Source organism: Akebia trifoliata, chromosome 3 (genome assembly GCF_017979445.1).
Source record: "Akebia trifoliata isolate Shusen 1 chromosome 3, ASM1797944v1, whole genome shotgun sequence".
In the NCBI taxonomy this organism is placed as follows: domain Eukaryota; kingdom Viridiplantae; phylum Streptophyta; class Magnoliopsida; order Ranunculales; family Lardizabalaceae; genus Akebia; species Akebia trifoliata.
The window spans coordinates 58,587,851-58,605,758 of NC_141377.1; the positions used below are offsets into that span (position 1 = coordinate 58,587,851).

The 17,908-nt window shown below is 34.4% G+C and overlaps 2 protein-coding genes across 3 annotated transcripts; both read left to right on the top strand.

Annotated features, from left to right (window-relative positions):
- The first annotated feature begins 2,196 nt into the window (after positions 1 to 2,196).
- Positions 2,197 to 7,122, top strand: RPD1 (Ubiquitin carboxyl-terminal hydrolase family protein). The gene is made up of 3 exons (XM_086437388.1): positions 2,197 to 4,220; positions 5,038 to 5,133; positions 5,241 to 7,122. Exon 1 carries the CDS (start codon positions 2,209 to 2,211, stop codon positions 3,793 to 3,795), a length of 1,587 nt encoding a protein of 528 aa, XP_086293514.1. The 5' UTR covers positions 2,197 to 2,208; the 3' UTR covers positions 3,796 to 4,220; positions 5,038 to 5,133; positions 5,241 to 7,122.
- Positions 7,123 to 9,714: 2,592 nt separating this feature from the next.
- Positions 9,715 to 15,822, top strand: LOC147408399 (E3 ubiquitin-protein ligase At4g11680-like). 2 transcript variants are annotated; one of them, XM_086437389.1, is made up of 5 exons: positions 9,715 to 10,502; positions 10,955 to 11,077; positions 11,172 to 11,304; positions 15,062 to 15,226; positions 15,434 to 15,822. In XM_086437389.1, the coding sequence occupies exons 1-5, from the start codon at positions 9,940 to 9,942 to the stop codon at positions 15,605 to 15,607; spliced, it is 1,158 nt and encodes a 385-aa protein (XP_086293515.1). In that variant the 5' UTR covers positions 9,715 to 9,939; the 3' UTR covers positions 15,608 to 15,822. The 2 variants fall into 2 exon arrangements, with proteins under 2 accessions (XP_086293515.1, XP_086293516.1); XM_086437390.1 differs by having other exon boundaries at positions 9,719 to 10,502; positions 10,958 to 11,077.
- The last annotated feature ends 2,086 nt before the right edge of the window (positions 15,823 to 17,908 follow it).

Below are 17,908 nucleotides of genomic sequence, written 5' to 3' on the forward strand. Positions count from 1 at the left end.
TGATAAAAATTGGTAAAAAATCGACGGATCCACATTCTAAATCACTCTTAATGGGGTTAGAAGTTTCAGATTGGGACTGATTTTTTTTTTTATGATCTTCCCATCATAGAGATCATCCTCACAAAAAATCAGCTCAATCCAAAATTTCTAACCATATCTTAAAATTTTATTAAAAAAATGTTTTTACATATGTTTTCTCATATGGACCCTTGAACCTGACCCAAATATATAATATAATTTGTAGGAAAATTATTAAAAAAGTTGGACTTATTAAAAAACATTTACTAAAAATTATTTAACACGAATTGTCCAACATTTTTTTAGGGTCCCTAACCTTCCAAAGTTAGTAAGGATTTCACCTTATCAAGAGTCCTTGGGCCCACCTATTGGCATCCAAAAACATGATCAGAGGCTTCAGAGTTGTAGAGGACAAAATTCTTAGAATTTTGAAAAAAAAAAAAAAAAAAATTTACTTTTAATAGTTCAATTTCATTTTTAAGCTTGGGAGTTATGTAAAAGTTCGATAATAGTCCATTTTCATATCATGGGATCTAATTCAAAATAAATTATTCTTTCAATAATTTGTTTTTTCTTTGAGGTTCTTTTTATGAAATTGGAGGACGGCTGTGGTGTTGGATATTTTTATCTGATAATCCATTTTAATAAAGTCAAAGTCTTACCATGTTAGTAAGGAAAGGGTTTCACTTTATTTATATATATATATATTCAAATCTTGCTAAAGGTCGCTGATAGGGATGGCAACAAGGTTGGTTTAGCTATATTTGGCCCCGGCCCTAATTATTATTGATTACCCCTGAACCTGAATCTAATATTTTTAACCCATCTCTGCTCTGAATAATTTTCTCCGTCCCCACCCTGGCATGTGCCCCAATTTAATATTTGAATTGTGTGTTTTAATCTTTAATTTGGTGTGGTAAATAATTTAATCTTTTATCAGTTATCTTGAACTTGAATATAATATTTTTGACCCATCTTCATTCCAAATAATATTTCTCTGCCCCCACGCTGGCATGTGCCCCAGTTTAATGTTTTAATGGTGTGTTTTAATTTTTAATTGGGTGTGGTAAATAATTTAATCATTTGTCGATTACCTTGAACTCGAATCTAATATTTTTGACTCATCTTCGCCCCGAATAATTTTTCTCCGCCCCCCACCTTGACATGTGCCTCAGTTTAATGTTTGAATGGTGTGTTTTAATCTTTAATTGGGTGTGGTAAATAATGTAATATTTTATCAGTTACCTTGAATCCGAATCGTGTCTAATATTTTTTTACCTATCTTCACCCCCGAATAATTTTTCTTTATCCTGAATAATCTTTAATTGGGTGTGGTAAATAATTTAAGAAAGTTGGGTGTTAGTGGGGTCTAGCCTAGGAAATGAGAACTACTTTACACGTGTGTACTACTTCATTAAGTAGTATTTAAATAAATATACTCAAGGTGGGTATATCAAAAGTGTCCGGTTCAATGCAAATCATCACACCACAATGTCTTATTTGATAATTGAGATGATTTAGTATGATATTTTGAAATTTCAACTAAATCAACAAATCAATCAAGTTAATTGAGTTAGGGGTGTCAATTGGTACCTATTTAACTAGATCCAAATCGAAATCAGAACCAAAACCCCCTATTCAATTTTATTTTAGATTTAGAACCTATAAGAACCATAACCGTTAGGTTCAATTAGTTAAGTACTAGAATCAATTTATTTTGTCTTTTATTTCAAAATTAATGGAAAACTACCGTTGAGAGGTTAAAATTGACCATCTCTTCCAAAAGTTTATTACTTTTTCAAGAAGATAAATTTTAACTTTTGAGAAAAAAAAAAAAAAAAACCAACATATATATTTAGTATAACAAATTATTAGAAGTTGATAATTTTGTAAATATTATGTTAAAATTTTCAACTTTTTTCGAGTCTTGAGAATTAACATTGACGGTTACTTGGATTCCATTTATTTTAGAACCGTAACCGACCCATTGACACTCCTAAACTGCTTTTACATTTGTTAAAATAACTTATTTATTTATAATTTAAGTATTTATGATATAAAAAAAAAAATATAATTATTTTTATTTGAATATAAATGCAAATTAATAGACAATTTAAATCGTGTTAAACTAAGTCGAGTTGATTTGGACGAGCGAGCTCGGTGTTGTTTTTGGGGCTGAAAAGAGACAAAATGCCATTTTTGAACTCCTCTCCTCTCTGCAAAACCCTAACAAAATCTCTCTCTCTCTCTCTCTCTCTCTCACAAACGCACACACACACAGATTACAAAACAAAGATGCCCACTCTTAAACCCATCTCCAAAGTCCTCACTACTTCTTCATCTCTTCTCCACAAAATCAATCTCTCCATCAAAACCCTTACAACCCATCCTCTACTTCAAACTATCCAATCAAATCTCCTCAACAGCTTCACCTCAACAAGAACCATGTCTCAATCCACTTCAATCCCCAAAAAACTACAAAGAGTTCGAGACCATGGTTACGACAATTACATGGAAGTCCACAAAAAAGTTCGCAAAATCCTCAAATTTCAAGACCTCATCCTCTCCCAACCCAATCACATCATCTGCATTGCTCGTCTCGACACCCTCGCTCGTCGCTTCGACTTCAAACAATTCGAAGCTGGAGCTTTCATCCTCAAATTCCCTCACATATTCGAAATCTTCGAACATCCTGTTCAACGAATCCTCTATTGTCGTCTTACCCGTAAAGCCACTCTTCAAATTCAACAAGAAAATCAAGCCCTTCAAGCCCAAATTCCCGATGCTGTCGTCCGTCTTAGAAAATTTCTCATGTTGTCCAACACGGGTCGTCTTCGTCTTGAACATATACGGATTGCAAGACTTGATCTTGGTCTCCCCGACGATTTTGAATACTCGGTAATTCTCAAAAACCCGCAATATTTTCGATTGTTTGATGGTAAAGATGCCCGGTCTAAGTACATTGAGATTGTCGAGAGAGACCCCAGTTTGACGGTTTGTGCGATTGAGAAACTTAGAGAGAAAGAGTATAGAGAAAGAGGTATTGATGCTGAAAATATTCGATTTTCGTTTATTGTCAATTTTCCTCCTGGATTTAAAATTGGTAAATATTATAAGATTGCGGTGTGGAAATGGCAACGACTTCCGTATTGGTCTCCTTATGAGGATGTATCGGGTTATGATCTTCGATCGCTTGAGGCACAAAAGCGAATGGAGAAGAGGGCTGTTGCGATGATTCATGAATTGTTGTCATTGACCGTTGAGAAGAAGCTTACATTAGAAAGAATAGCGCATTTTAGGATGGCAATGGACTTGCCGAAGAAGTTGAAGGAGTTTCTCCTTCAACATCAAGGAATTTTTTATATTTCGACGAGGGGAAATCATGGGAAGCTTCATACGGTTTTTCTTCGGGAGACTTATAGGAAAGGTGAGTTGATAGAGCCTAATGAGTTGTATTTGGCGAGGAGAAAGTTGGTTGAGTTGATCTTGTTGAGTCCTAGGAAGGCAAATGTGGATAGAGAGTTGGTTAGCTTTAGAAGGGATGGAGAAGATGATGAAAGGGGAGACGTTCGAAGAGCGTTTTTTGACAATAGTTGTGAAGGTTTCATGGTTGAAGACAAGTTGGTGAGAGATGGGGAGGGAGAAAAGGATTCGGATTCCAGTGTTACTTTGGGGAGTGATGGGGAGGGACACGAGGATTCTGATTTGGATTTGGATTCGGCTTCTGATTCTGATTGTATTAGTGATGATTGTGATTCTGTTGAAACCAACAAATGAGATTATATGTTAGTCTTTTTTTGCTTTTAGAGCCCTGAGATCATGTGAGGCCTCTCCTTTTATAATTTTTGAACATCACGAAGGCTAGTGAGAACAACTCATCAATCTGATATTTGAACTTTTCGTCGTATACCCTTTGCCAATGCCGCCTTCATATTTTAGTCCCTAACATGAATCTTGATGATCCTATATACTTGGCTCAATACGTGTGCCATTGATTGTTTGGACCTTTTTTTGGTAACTAGTGAATGGGAATCTTTGTTTTGAAGTTGAAAGATTTACATTGAAGAAATGAGAACAAGAAGAAGAGTAGTAGTAGTGATCATTCACCTCACCATCTTATCTGGACCAGTCAGTGAAAAGAAGCCGTACTGGAAGAGGTCTTGTGCACAACTATTTATTGCCTCAGTCACACACGCCTTCTTGTAAGTTGTTTTAGCTAAATAAATTCCATACATCTCAAGGTAGTCTTAAACCTTATTTTTTTTAATGCTAATTAATGATCATGTTAAGATGGATGTATAGTATCTCAAACTGGTTGAATGTACTTGAATAGCAAACTCAAACCATATCAGATGTGCCAAACTTGTACCACAGTGCTTCAATGTCAAGCTTTTACTTACTTGCATTCAGTTAGTTTAGAAAGATGAAAATGTACTCTGGAATTTTTATGATGAGACCCATCTATGACAGAATCTCCACGGAAGTGTTCTTGACGTTTGAAAGCCCGAAAAAACATTCCATTTAGAGATTAACAACTGACTTTAACATGGCTCACGAAATGCCAAACTCTAATGAAGTAGCTCCACACCTTTTTTTTTGGCTAAGTAAGAAGCTCCATACTTAAAACCATTCATTCTCTAACCCTTACAAGGCCAATAATGTTAGGAGTATAGTCCGGCAGAAGTTTTGACAGAACTCCATTCAGTAGAAAAAAAAAAAAACCCTTGTTTTAGGGCTTTTCTTAAGTTTCACTATTTTTTCTTCCTTTCAATTCCGTTAAATACTGGGTTGCTTTACATATTCTGCTAGAATCTAAACTGGATTGATTTTGATTAGTCTATGTTGGATAGACGATGATTAAAGGCATTTTTTAAAATCTTCTGTGGATTAAATCAATAAAATAATCAGAAAAACGAATGCACGTCTTGAAAGGTATTCCCAATTTAAAAAAAAAAAGAGGAGAGAACTTGTTACTATTTCTTATAAATGTTGCTGTATTCTCACTTCCTACAATTGCAGAGGCTTGTGCACACCCTTCTTTGACGAGTTGCTAGAGACCCAATTGGTTGCCTAATTGTTACCCACTTCCACCTTAATGCAACTTCACACCTCAAGGTAAAATAATCGAACCATCTTGTTTTTTTTTTCCCCGCACTGTTTCTATTGGTAATTCGGCTAACCTGAACCCTTATCCTACTTTTGTTATGCCAAATCTCTCACAGGGCTGGCCTCATTGCTAAGCATTCGGAGATATAAATTTATGAACCGGGATTTGGCCTTGGAGATTGGATGATGACAAAGCCTGGCCAGAGGGAAGAGGGCAGTTTCTAGACAAGGTAGTTCTCCCATTTGGTATGGAGATCTTTTAAAGTGGTTTTCCTGTTTTAAGTTATGAGGAGACTGCAATTTGATAAAAGTAATGCACAAAGTTCCGATGGATGATAGCATTTCTTGGTTTTCTTTTTCGCTAATATAGTTATTCTGAAAAAAAATAAGTAATAGAAAATTATGAAAAAGCCAATTGGGTAGGTATAATAATTATATTATGTTTGTATTCATCATGTTTGGTTATAAAAAATCAAGTTTTCAGGGGTATTATTATTATTATTAGTAGGGACATGGTGGGGGGATATCTAAGACCGAAAACTAGTTTTACACCACCACCTAGATGCCATCCATTTTTTCAATGCTTTCTACAACACCGCTAGATGTCGTTGCATCTTGTAAAATGGATGGCCTCCGAGAGATGTAAAAATAGTTGTAACTTGTAGATGCCTCCCGAACACGACCCATATATATATATATATACACACTCACACACATATGTATAATTTTGTATTTAAATAAAAATAGTTATAGGAGTATCATTCTAAGGATCTCGCTTGAAGTTTTCTTGTGGCATTGTTTTTATTGCAAACAGACTTGTACATTGGAAGTTAAAATAAAATAAAATATTCTTGAAAAAGAAGAAAAAAGTGTGATTCATGGTTAGACTGAAAAGTTGACTTGCATTATTTTAAATTATCGAATTGTAATTCTTATGATATTTTAATTGAAATTATAAAGTTGTCAATCATGTTCTTATCCATTGTCCTTTTACTAGAGAAGAGTGGGTTCATTTCTTACCATTATTTGGTATACAATGGTGTCTTCCTCCTTCGGTCCTTGCTTTGTTTGAGAACTGACTGATTAAAAATATTCCCTAAAAGATAATGATAGAAACATGCACAATTATTGTTTATTATTTGAATTGAAGATAGGTTTTTTTTGGAGGATTTTGTTATATTGTGTGGACTGGTGTTTGGTAATTTTAAGAGAGATTTTCCTTAAGTTTTATCTTTTGGATTTCTTTAAAAGCTGTGTCTTCCTATCCAATGATAGGTTGTTTGGATTTATCAAGATATATCAAATGATGTTCATTTCAAGATTGTCTATAATATCCTTAGAAACTTGATTTCTTTTTCTGATTATTATATTTATACAAAAGTAATATAGTTATTTTACTTGCCCACTCATCTTTAAAAATATATATATATATATGAGTGGCGTTCGGAGGCCCTAAAGAGAGCCAGACATTGTGCTAAACATTTTTTCAATGTATGGATTGGAAGTTTTGGAATGGGCTGATTTTTTGTGAGAACGATTTCTATGATGAGGAGATCATCCTCACAAAAAATCAGCCTGTTCTGAAACTTCTAACCCCATCAAAAGTGATTTACAAAAATCGGACGGTCCACAATTCTTCAACTTGTAAACTAGGGTTAGAGGTTTCGGAATGAGCTGATTTTTGGTGAGGATGATCTCTATGATGAAGAGATCATCCTCACCAAAAATCAGCTCATTTCGAAACTTCTAACCCATGTTTTGAAAAATGTTTGGCCTATAGAGATCATCCTCACCAAAAATCAGCTCATTTCGAAACTTCTAACTCATGTTTTGAAAAATGTTTGGCTCTCTTTAGGCCTTCCATACGCTCCCCTGTAAATATAGAAAAAAAGTCAATTAATAAAAAGAACCAAGCAATGCCATCACTTAAGGAACAAAGTGCATTCCCCCTTTTAAGCATTGTATATGTCGCATTTTAAGGGAAGTTTGGCCCATCAATGTTTTTCTAAAACATATTTTCCATTTAATAATTTTGTTTTTGTCTTGCTTTTCCTGTATAGTTTTAGCTGTTAAAAGGGGATAAAGTACTAGAAGAGAAATCTTATAATTAATATGAAGAGATGACTTTAGACAGAATTGCATGAAAGAACAAGATCTGTTTTATTGACCATGGATTTTTGTGATAAAACTTTGCATATGACAAAATTGAATCGATTGACAAGATTTGTTTTATCAACCTTGTATTTTTGTGATAAAGCTTTGCAGATGACTGGTGTTGTCAAATGTGGTTGCATATGTGATCACGTATGCTATTTCAAAAACAAAAATCGCATTTGCTACCTTCGTATATCCAAAAATTTGCTATTTGACAAATATGCGATGACATAGTGACCAACGGTAATAAATTTTTGTGTGTGTGCAGATATGCCACCATATTTGTGATGTGCAAAATCGCATATGCCAATAACACCTGTTGGTCGCATAAACTATTTAACAACATTGCAGATGACATTATTTCCCATTGCAAGCCCCAAAAACCTTTGTTTTTTTTTTTTTTGAAGACCTCACTAAAACCCTCACACATAAAACAAAAACAAAGAGAAGGAAAAAGTCCTTCAAATGAAAAATAAAATAAAATAAAATTCATACTTGAAGGCGATCGATAAATAGGTCATGAAAAATATGAAATTGGGTTAAAAATGATATGAACGAGTTGTAAAGATGAGATTTAGTTTCAAAATTATAATATTTAGGTTTAAGTTGATAAAAAATTAGGTTGAGAATGATGAGGATTCTCACAATTATTGTGTTTTAAACAATTAGATCAAAGACAGGTGGGTTGTTTTAGTTGAAGGATATTTTCATAATTTCAACATATAAGGGTATTTTTGACTTTTTATTATATCTATTAAGTTTTTGTTAACCGTTTCGTCGGCTCAACAAAGTTTAGTGGGTAGACCTCATCTTGCATTTTGCTTGGGGACACTAATTTCGCCTATTTCGTAAGAGGGGTTATTAAATTACCCAAGAGTGCCTCTCTCCTTGGTACTCAAAATACCTTTCTCATGTCTTTTACCTTGCACGAGTTTGTCAATGTTTGTTGTGATGTGTAGCGACGACAAATGACAAACAAGGAACAATGTTCTTATAACTCCAAAGATTTATATGTATAATTTTGAAGATTTAATCTAAATTGTCATCAGAACAATATATTTTACTTTTTGAATTTGACATTGGATAAATCTTTTTGAAATACTCAAATACTCAATGATTAAGCGGTTGAAAGAAGGGATAGCTATACAAAGTTGTCAATTTTCATGGAAGAAGCAATCAAATCTCAAAGTTTACAATCAATGGAATCTCGGTAGAAGGAGGGGAGGAGATTAGGGAAAGTGTTGTGAATTTTTATACTAATCTCTACAAGAAAAAGGAAACTCGTAGACCTCGTCCTGATAATTTAGACTGTAATACCTTATCATGAGAAGATATGGATTTGTTAGAGGAATCGATTTGAAAGGAGGTGAGATCGGTTGTGTTTTTATTTTTTTTTTTAGTGGAGATAAGGACCTAGGTTCAGATGAGTTTACTCTAATTTTCTTTAAGAATTTTTAGGACATCGTTTAAGAGGGTTTCATGAGCTTCAGGAGAGAAATTGTTTGGATTATGGTTTAAATAATACCTTTATTGTAAACTACTTTTGATGGGGTTAGAAGTTTTGGAATGGGCTGATTTTGGTGAGGATGATCTCACCATAAATCACCTCTTCTGAAATTTTATTCCATATAAGTTTTTCTCAAAACGCATGCAACTTATGTCCAAATTCCGATTTCGGTACATGTTAATTTTAATTCCCAAAACATGCATTTCGAGTAAATTCATCACCTTTATAATCAATGAATTTGCTTGTATATCTATGACTTATTAGATATTAGAAGTGATGAACTCTCGTAGGTTATAAAAAGGGTAAATTCCCAAATAATTATCGAAGTTTTTAAAAATATTGAAAATATTACATGTGTTGACACAATTACTTCGTAATGATGACAATTTGATAAATGTTATGTGATAACTTTGTCTTCATTAACAACATTTTGAAAACTTTTGTAATTATTTGAACATTTACCTTTACAAAAATGACAAATGCAAGTTTTGAGATTTAAAATGAACAGTGTACCAAACTCGTAATTTCGTCATAGTCAAGGGAAATAGAGATTCACCTTTTTTTTTTTTTTTGGTGTGTGCATTATATATCATTAAATATTGATTTTTATTAATAATTTGAAATATTTTAGAAATTTATTGGAATGTTTTATTTTATATCGGTGAATGTTATTGATGTTTTTTCCTTAAAAGAAACATTCATCCGAAACGACATTTTAAATCTCAAGTATGGTAGTGGGTTTCGGAATCATATTCAGTGTGCCCATAGCATTCTTTAGGTGTGGGGTTAATAATTATGGGTTAGGAAATTGGAACTCAGTATTATGTTGCCAATGGCCTTGATCTATTATGAAAATATCTCCATAGGTATAAATCACCAATCAGAGATTATCAGAAGTGGTTCAACACCGACCTATCAACTTGTGGTCCCGACCTTTACACTGACTTGTTTTTTTCTCTCTTATCGGGTATTAATTACATGCGTCACAGACTCACAGCTAACGTTCTTCCAGTATGGCCATCTCTTGAACCAGAACAAAATGCAGAAAATTAGGGTTAGGTTTTGATACAATCTCAATACTTTTCCACAAATTTATATAGTGTTTGTTTGAATTAGGGTTAGGGTTTAATTCTGGTGCGATTCTCTTATTTTGGATGGAGTGTTCAAGGATGGATTCGACCAGTAGAACTTCGAATTCATCATCCAACGAAAATCTTTTAGATTCGAATCCGTTGTTGTTGAGTTCTTCAGGATCTAGAGATGATGATCGAAGCCATAGATTCGGTGGAAGACCTAGCTTACGTGGAGCTGCTCGATTTCTTCGAAGAGCTAGCAGTCGTCGGATGATGAGAGAGCCATCAATGCTAGTGAGAGAAAGAGCGGCAGAGCAATTGGAGGAACGACAGAGCGATTGGGCTTATTCGAAACCTGTTGTTGTTCTTGACATCGTTTGGAATTTAGGGTTTGTGATTGTTGCGATTGGGGTTCTGATTTTGAGCAGAAACGAATCGCCTTTGATTCCGTTGAGGCTTTGGATCGTTGGATACGCTTTTCAATGTGTTCTTCACATGGTGTGCGTTTGGTTCGAGTATAGGCGAAGACACCCGATACAGAATTTCGGTTCGGGGAATTTGAGTTCGAATTTGCAGGATAATGGTCGAGATTATGTTGGGTACACATCTCTTCAGTTTCATCAGGATCAGGGAGATAGAACTAGGTATTGTTTCCAATTCGTAAAATTGTCGGAAAATTTCTCCAAATAAGGGACTAAGGGTTGTTTATTGATTAATTGTGGAATGTGGTAACATTTTTACCCTTCCCCCTAAAAAAAGTTATTATTTTGTGAGAAGATTACAAGATAAGGATTTTTAGGGAGGTTGAATGTGATGGATTTTGACAAGAAACCCACAAACATTATTTCTGTATTCCCCATTTTTTTTTTTTTTTTTTGCTATAATTTCTTAAATTTATCCGAATTGAACCCATGGAATAGTTATGGAATCCGAACTTTGTTACTACTTGCCATTTGGGGCAAAGCTTCTGACTGACCCTTTTTTTATTATTTAAAATCTACAATTTTTGTTATCTGTTTATGTGCATAGATTTTTTGTATATAAAAAATTGGTATTACTTGACATAACTTGTTGAGAATATTTAAATTTTTGACAGCAGCGTTGCAAAACATTTGGAATCTGCAAATACAATGTTTTCATTCATATGGTGGATCATTGGATTCTATTGGGTATCTTCTGGTGGACAATCCTTGACTACTGATGCACCTCAGCTTTACTGGTTTGTGTAACTGCTGGTTTGTTTTTTCAAACGTGGTTTGAACATGAAGCACTTAGAGATTTGCTACTGATCTTACTTTTATTTTGTTCTGCAGGCTTTGTATGGTTTTTCTTGCATTTGATGTTTTCTTTGTTGTCTTTTGTGTGGCCCTGGCTTGTGTAATTGGTATTGCTGTTTGCTGTTGTCTTCCATGCATTATTGCAATCTTATATGCTGTAGCAGATCAGGTATGTTCTCTTGATCATCAGTATTTTCTTGTTCAGTTGTTTATGTTGTGTATATATGTTCTTCATGCCATCCATCATCTCCAAAGCCTATCCCCTGGAGTCAGCTTACAAGTCTTATTTAGTCTTGTTCCACTAATCAATTTGAACTATATCCTCCTGCCACTATTTTAGGACCTTCAATTTATGTGTTCCTTCTAATTAGGTTTGTTGTTGATCTCTGTTCTGCACTATGAACCATCACAATCAACTGTCTCTTACAACAACTCCAATGGAAATGCTATATTTGTCTCTCTCAATTTCATTTTCTGAAACAATAAAGTGATTTTTTTAAAAATATTTGGCACATATTTCTACGATGCTTCAGTTCAAAAAATGCCAATGATAAGTTTTGGATGTCAATTTTTTAAACAGAAATAATCCAAAAGATACATTTTTATGATTTGGATCACAATTTGGTAAAAAACTAATAATCCAAAAGACACTTTTTCTAACCCAAAAGACGCTTTTGCAAATTTTAAGGTATTCTAAAACTTATCTCAAATATAGCATTGGTTTTTGCATATTCCATTTTTTAGAGGGCATTTGGCTCATGCGTTTGAAAAGGTTTTTGAGAGCTATTGACAAATTTTGGAATTGCCACTCCATTTTGAGATGCTGTTGGAGTTGCTCTTTGTGTATTGAATTTAGTGTATTTCCAATGGTGCCTTAAAAATTTTGGTGGCAATTCCAAAATTTTGGAATTCTCTCCTAGAAACGCTTTCTATTGTAAGTGCCATATGAACTCTCAAAAATGAAATATGCTAAAAGCAATGTTATATTTGATGTTATTTTTAGAATATCTCAAAATTTGATAAAGTGTCTTGTTTTGGAAAAAGTGTATTTTGAATTCTTCTTTTTACCAAATTGCCATCCAAAGCGTAAAAAAATTATTATTTTGGATTATTTATTTTACTAAATTATCATCCAAAGTATACTAATGGCATTTTTTTGAGATGAAGCACTGGAGAGGCATGTGTCAAATATGACATTTTTTTTTTTTACTTTATTGTTTCAAAAAATGGAAGTGAAAAATGCAAATATAGCATTGCCATTGGAGTTGCTCTTAGGGTTACTCTTATATATTCATGAATGTGTCCATTTCTAGATTTATCTTTCCCACTCTTCCAGCTCAACATCCTCATTTTTATCCTATGCTTAATTTGTGATTGTGTTACTTCTTGATTGCACAACATTCAATTCCATAAACCATAGCCGATTTTATTGCATTGTGTGCGTGTGTGTTTTCAATTTGATTGGGATGTGTTGATATGTTTATGTCCAAAAATGCATCCTCATTGTAACCATACAGCTTTAAATCTTTGGACAACATTCCTCTTAATCATTCATCCTTATGGATAATAAAATTTGCTTTGAGGTATTTCCTAGCTCAATTTTTTGTGGAACTTTCTTTCTATGTGTGTCCTCACTGAAATTGCACTATGTACACTGTATCTTGATTTTTATTCTGAAGCCCTTAATTCTATAGACAGTGAGTACACCATGATCATAAGATTGGCAACCAAGAGAAGGGGACACATCTAGTATGAATTTAAATTGAAGGAATACATCTTAAGTAATATGAAAATGGGAGGTTTTTTCATACTGTAGTGTTAGACTCTTGATAATTGAGTCTTTTTCGATTAGACCGCCACAATGTCTTTCCCTTATCAGATTGTCGAGGACCCATTCTGTACTCCAACATGGGACCACAACGTTCACTTCAACTCAGAAATAGGAATCGTGATATTGTACAAGAAGGAAGGAACATCAGTACAGCTCACCTTCATGATACGAGGTTCAAAGTCACCAGAGATGATAACCACTTAAGCTAACTGCCTGCTTCTTGTGCCTATATAAGTGATGGACATAAAGAACATGATAGCATGCTTATACTAAAACCATTGTTGTGGTTTTGATTCCTCCTTTGACTTTTGACTTTTGGGTTTAGGTTTTGAGGGGTTTTTAGTTTATTATGGACAGCCAAGGTTGTAGTCTAAACCCAAGGTAAGGTCTTATATGCCATTGTTGCTTCGAACTCCTCACCACAAGGAGGTTTGTGTTGATTTCACTTTGATACTCAATTAAGCAAAATAACTAAGAATATTAGGCATATGCTCTGAATCAACTAAACTCACATACCTTTTTTTTTTTATCCTACGACAAAGTTCTTAATATTTAATCATGATTGACCGTTTATGTGAATCACACATTGATCTCTAGAATTACATTCATATTTAAATCCATTTAAGGTAGGTTTCTTGGTTTCTAGATTCCAATGTGATCCCTTTCCATTATGATTCGTGTTTGTCCTTGTGCAAAGGCATTGTTTGGTGAGGGAATCTTGTTGCAACCTCAAGAACTTCTCCATTAGGGAGCTGGATTTTGACATGTGGTTCGTTTAAGGAGTTGGGGCACAGGACTGGATAATATTGAGGTGACAGGTCTAAGGTAAGAGGATTTTGGATACTCTTTACCCCAATAGTTGCATGTTTGTAGGCGAGTTGAATTAGAATCTTGGGTACTAGGTGTCTTAAGTTCTCAATTTTATAGTTTTAGTGAGGTTTGGTAGAAGTATTTAGAAGAGTTTGTTGTGTCTATGCTATAATTTTTTATTTCTTCACCAATCTAGAGATCTAGTCACTTGGAAACAGTTCCAGCTGATCCTACCAAATCATGCGCATCAGATTTCTATTGTATAAATGAAAGGTTGGAGATGATTTAATTCTATGCATTAGGTTTGTTTTTTGTTATTGTTATTGTTTTTTAGGTTTTTTTTTTTCTTTTCTTTTCTGGATAGCAGAAATATAGAGTAGAGGTCTAAGCATAATTTGCGCCTTACACCTTGAGTTTTTAGCCTTGATGGAGTGAGGCGTAGGTATCTTTAGTCCAATCAAGGCTCATCTAGAAGGCTAGAACCTTGTGCTTGACCTTGAGCACCTCAAGGTGGGATTTCTTATGTAATATTGTCGATCTTCCATCATTTTTTTGAAAAATGATTCCAACATTTGTCCAACGTCTGGTTGTCTGCTGCTTCGATTAGGGAAGTTTTTCTACTTCAACCAGACAAATTAACTTGATCAACCTTTTAGGCAACTTATGTGGGCTTCGTCGACTTTCCCAACCTTAACGTCTTCAAATATCCACTGTAACGTTTGATGGTATTCAAGAACCTTCGAAGAAGCACAAGCACCTCATGTGATTTGCATGGCACCAATAAAGGGATTGCGGTCACGCTAGCCCTAGAAAACTAAGATTTCCAAGAACACCCAACAGTGTGGATCCTGGGAAGGAGTCCATTATCCATTAGAAAATAAAAAATAAAATCCAAACCTTTATTATCAAAATTTTAATTCAATTACTATGATGCTCCCCTCATAGACTTTATCCACTTTGTAGGCAAGATCCCCCTTAAAGGTCAAGATGCTCCTGCCACTTGTCCTCAAACAGAAAACCCTCATATGGGAATTGATTGAACTGAGCATCAATAACTCTATTTGGGTTCCATTGTTTCATCAATAACATCTTAGCCTTCTCTATTAATTGAAAATTCACTATTGTATGAGCATATGAGCATTGTGCGTCTTATATTTATAGTGTCTGGTACATCTTACCAACATTATGTCCGGCTAATGCTAGAACTGACATGTATTCAATGTTTCATCTGCACAAAGATCCTTATCCCTATATGTCTTGTTCATTGTTGCATAACTTCTGGTAGGAAGGAGCTTCCAAGGAAGACATCGACCAATTACCAAAATACAAATTCCGGAAGATTGCTGAATTTGAGAAACTTAATGGTGAGATACAAGGACCTTTCGGTGGAATAATGACTGAATGCAACAGTGACCCACCTATTGATCATGTTCTTTCACTAGAGGATTCTGTGAGTCTCATAAATTCAATTTTTTGTGTGCTTGAACTTCTATTATAATTTCAATTTATTCAGTTCACCTTACAAACGTTTATTGGTATGTATTTTTTCATTATCTATAATATTACCCCTCAAAAAATACCTTGGGACAAAAAAAAAGCTTGCCATACATGACGGTTGCTTTCGGACCATCTGACATGAATGCGTCTATATATATAGGAGTGCTGCATCTGCCTTACTGCCTATGATGATGGAGCTGAGCTGCGTGAGCTTCCTTGCGGCCACCATTTTCATTGTGCATGCATTGACAAGTGGTTGCACATCAATGCTACATGCCCCCTATGTAAGTACAACATCATTAAGGGTGGCAACCATTGTAGAGAGGAAGTGTAGAAGGCAAAGTTTTCAATGCTAGTGCTTCTGATTCCAACTTTGTGCTTGTGCTTTTCCGCTTGCTTGCGTATACCTATTGGGCGGTGGTAGAAAACATCTTTTAAAGCCTATGTATGTTGTGTGTTTAGGCATGTTTGTTGCCATTTAAACTGTCTATATGTAAGGTTTCACTATTGTGTTTGATTGGTCATCATTTCTATCGGTGCATTGGTAAATCTTGTGTTCACTTATGGGAACTATGTTATTAGTAGCAGCAATAGTGGTACTGTTGGTGGGTATTTTCAACTCAGATAAAACTTAGGAAAATAAAAATAATAGAGCGAGTCTAGCCTTACTAAGGGTAGTCTGACCTTGTGGCATCCAATAACATGATCTGATGCCACATGGATGTATAGGAGAAAATTCTCATTACTTTCAAAAGGAAAAAATGACTTTAAAAAAGGTTATTTTAAATTTGAGAGATCAGTATTAGTCCATTTTCAAATCCATGGATCAAAGCCCAAAAAAATTATTATTTTTTGTTTTAATCCAAGTTTCTCCATGAAATCTAGAGGGCAGTAGTATTGGACTGCTAATTTGGTAATCCATTTGTGTCCGAGGACCCTTAGTTAGAAGTGAAATCTTACTCTGTGAAAGGAAAGTGTTTCTTAAAATAATATTGATCTGTTAATAGCTTTAGGCATGGTGAACATCATTGTACTCTTAAGACGTTATTTACTTGAACTGTGCAATGTGTCACTAGAAAATTCAATATCAGGACACAATAAAGTTTGTGTATTGTATAATCAAATATAATTGATCTCGTGAACAATGATTGTATTGGAGAATTATGCCTTTTCAAGTGATCACCATAGGTCAATTATCAGTGTGAAGAATTGCATCATCTATATGATTAATTGGTGAACTTGAGGAGTTGTACCCTTATAAGAGTTAAAAGGTAACACATATTTTGGTGTCGAACCACCTGTACTCCGCCTTCTCTCTTTATAATAGTAACAATTAAATAACAATTAATTAACCAATATAATAGGAAAGATCCTATTAGTTTGTAATCTTCATTTACCAAAATAAGAATAAAAATAAAAATATCCTGCAAATAAGAAGAAAAATAGTCCATGCGACAATTAGTAGCTTTGGCCCAAGGCACGAGCAATGCACCTTGTCCTAAAGGAATTATCGCCTCTAAGGTGCTATTAGGTCTCCATGATTTTCCTCCTATGATGTAACGAGTTTGATCTCTTTCACCAATACAGAGAAATATATCTTCAAGAACTCTCAGATGTACCTTGAATGTATACTGTAAAATCGAAGAATGCTAATTTAATGAAAGGAAACCGATAGAAGAGAAGGATAAACAAATTTAAAATCAAATGGAAACACAGTAGAATAGGAGACTAATCAGAATAGATTTTTGTTCGTATCTGTTGTCTAAACAGAAGAGGAATGCAAATTAAATAGAGTTTTCCTACTCAACAACTCTTAAACATGATAGTCAAACTCTACTAAAGACTCACTCTCAACATGGGACACGTTGATGACCACGTTAAACAACTTAACAAACAACGTATCTCTTAAGCAATGACTCACACAAATGGTAAAATTAGAAACAAAAATGTCAACTAACCTTTTGTATAAAAGAATGGGATTAAATAGCCCACAACTTTGGACTCCAACAGGCCTATTGGGTCCATGGCCCCGTCCGACTTGGTGTGACATGTCATTCATACATGTGGCAATTTGGTACTTCTCTTGAAAGCTTCGAGCAACGGTAATACACATGTTTACTTATTATGAGGTCCTCACTCTTGTGTTTCTTGGGGAAAATTACTTCAAGGACCCTTGCGAAGGGGCTTCTTTCTTAATAGTCTATAAGTTTTTATCATGGTTTCAAATCTCGTTCGAGATGACTCACTATCCTTCACCAACAAGACAAACATACACCGTGTCTCACGCTTCACGCTATCTCATGAGACAGAAAAATATGATTATGATGATATTTATAAAGTAACAATCGAAATTTAGTACCTTTGATTAAAATAACAATTTTTTTATATATGAGTTGTGATTTTCTGACTAGAAAGTCTTTACTTGGTCAATACTCGACTTGACGTCACAAAGACACAAAACCATAGATCTTTTTCTTCGGGATACACAATTGCACATTCCTATAAAGTATGTGCAGTTGTGTATTCCGAGAGAACGAATCTATGGTTTCGTGTCCTTGCATATTAGTCAAGTATTGATCGAGTGAAGAGTTTCTAGTCAGAAAATCATTATTGTTTTAATACTTATTATACAAAA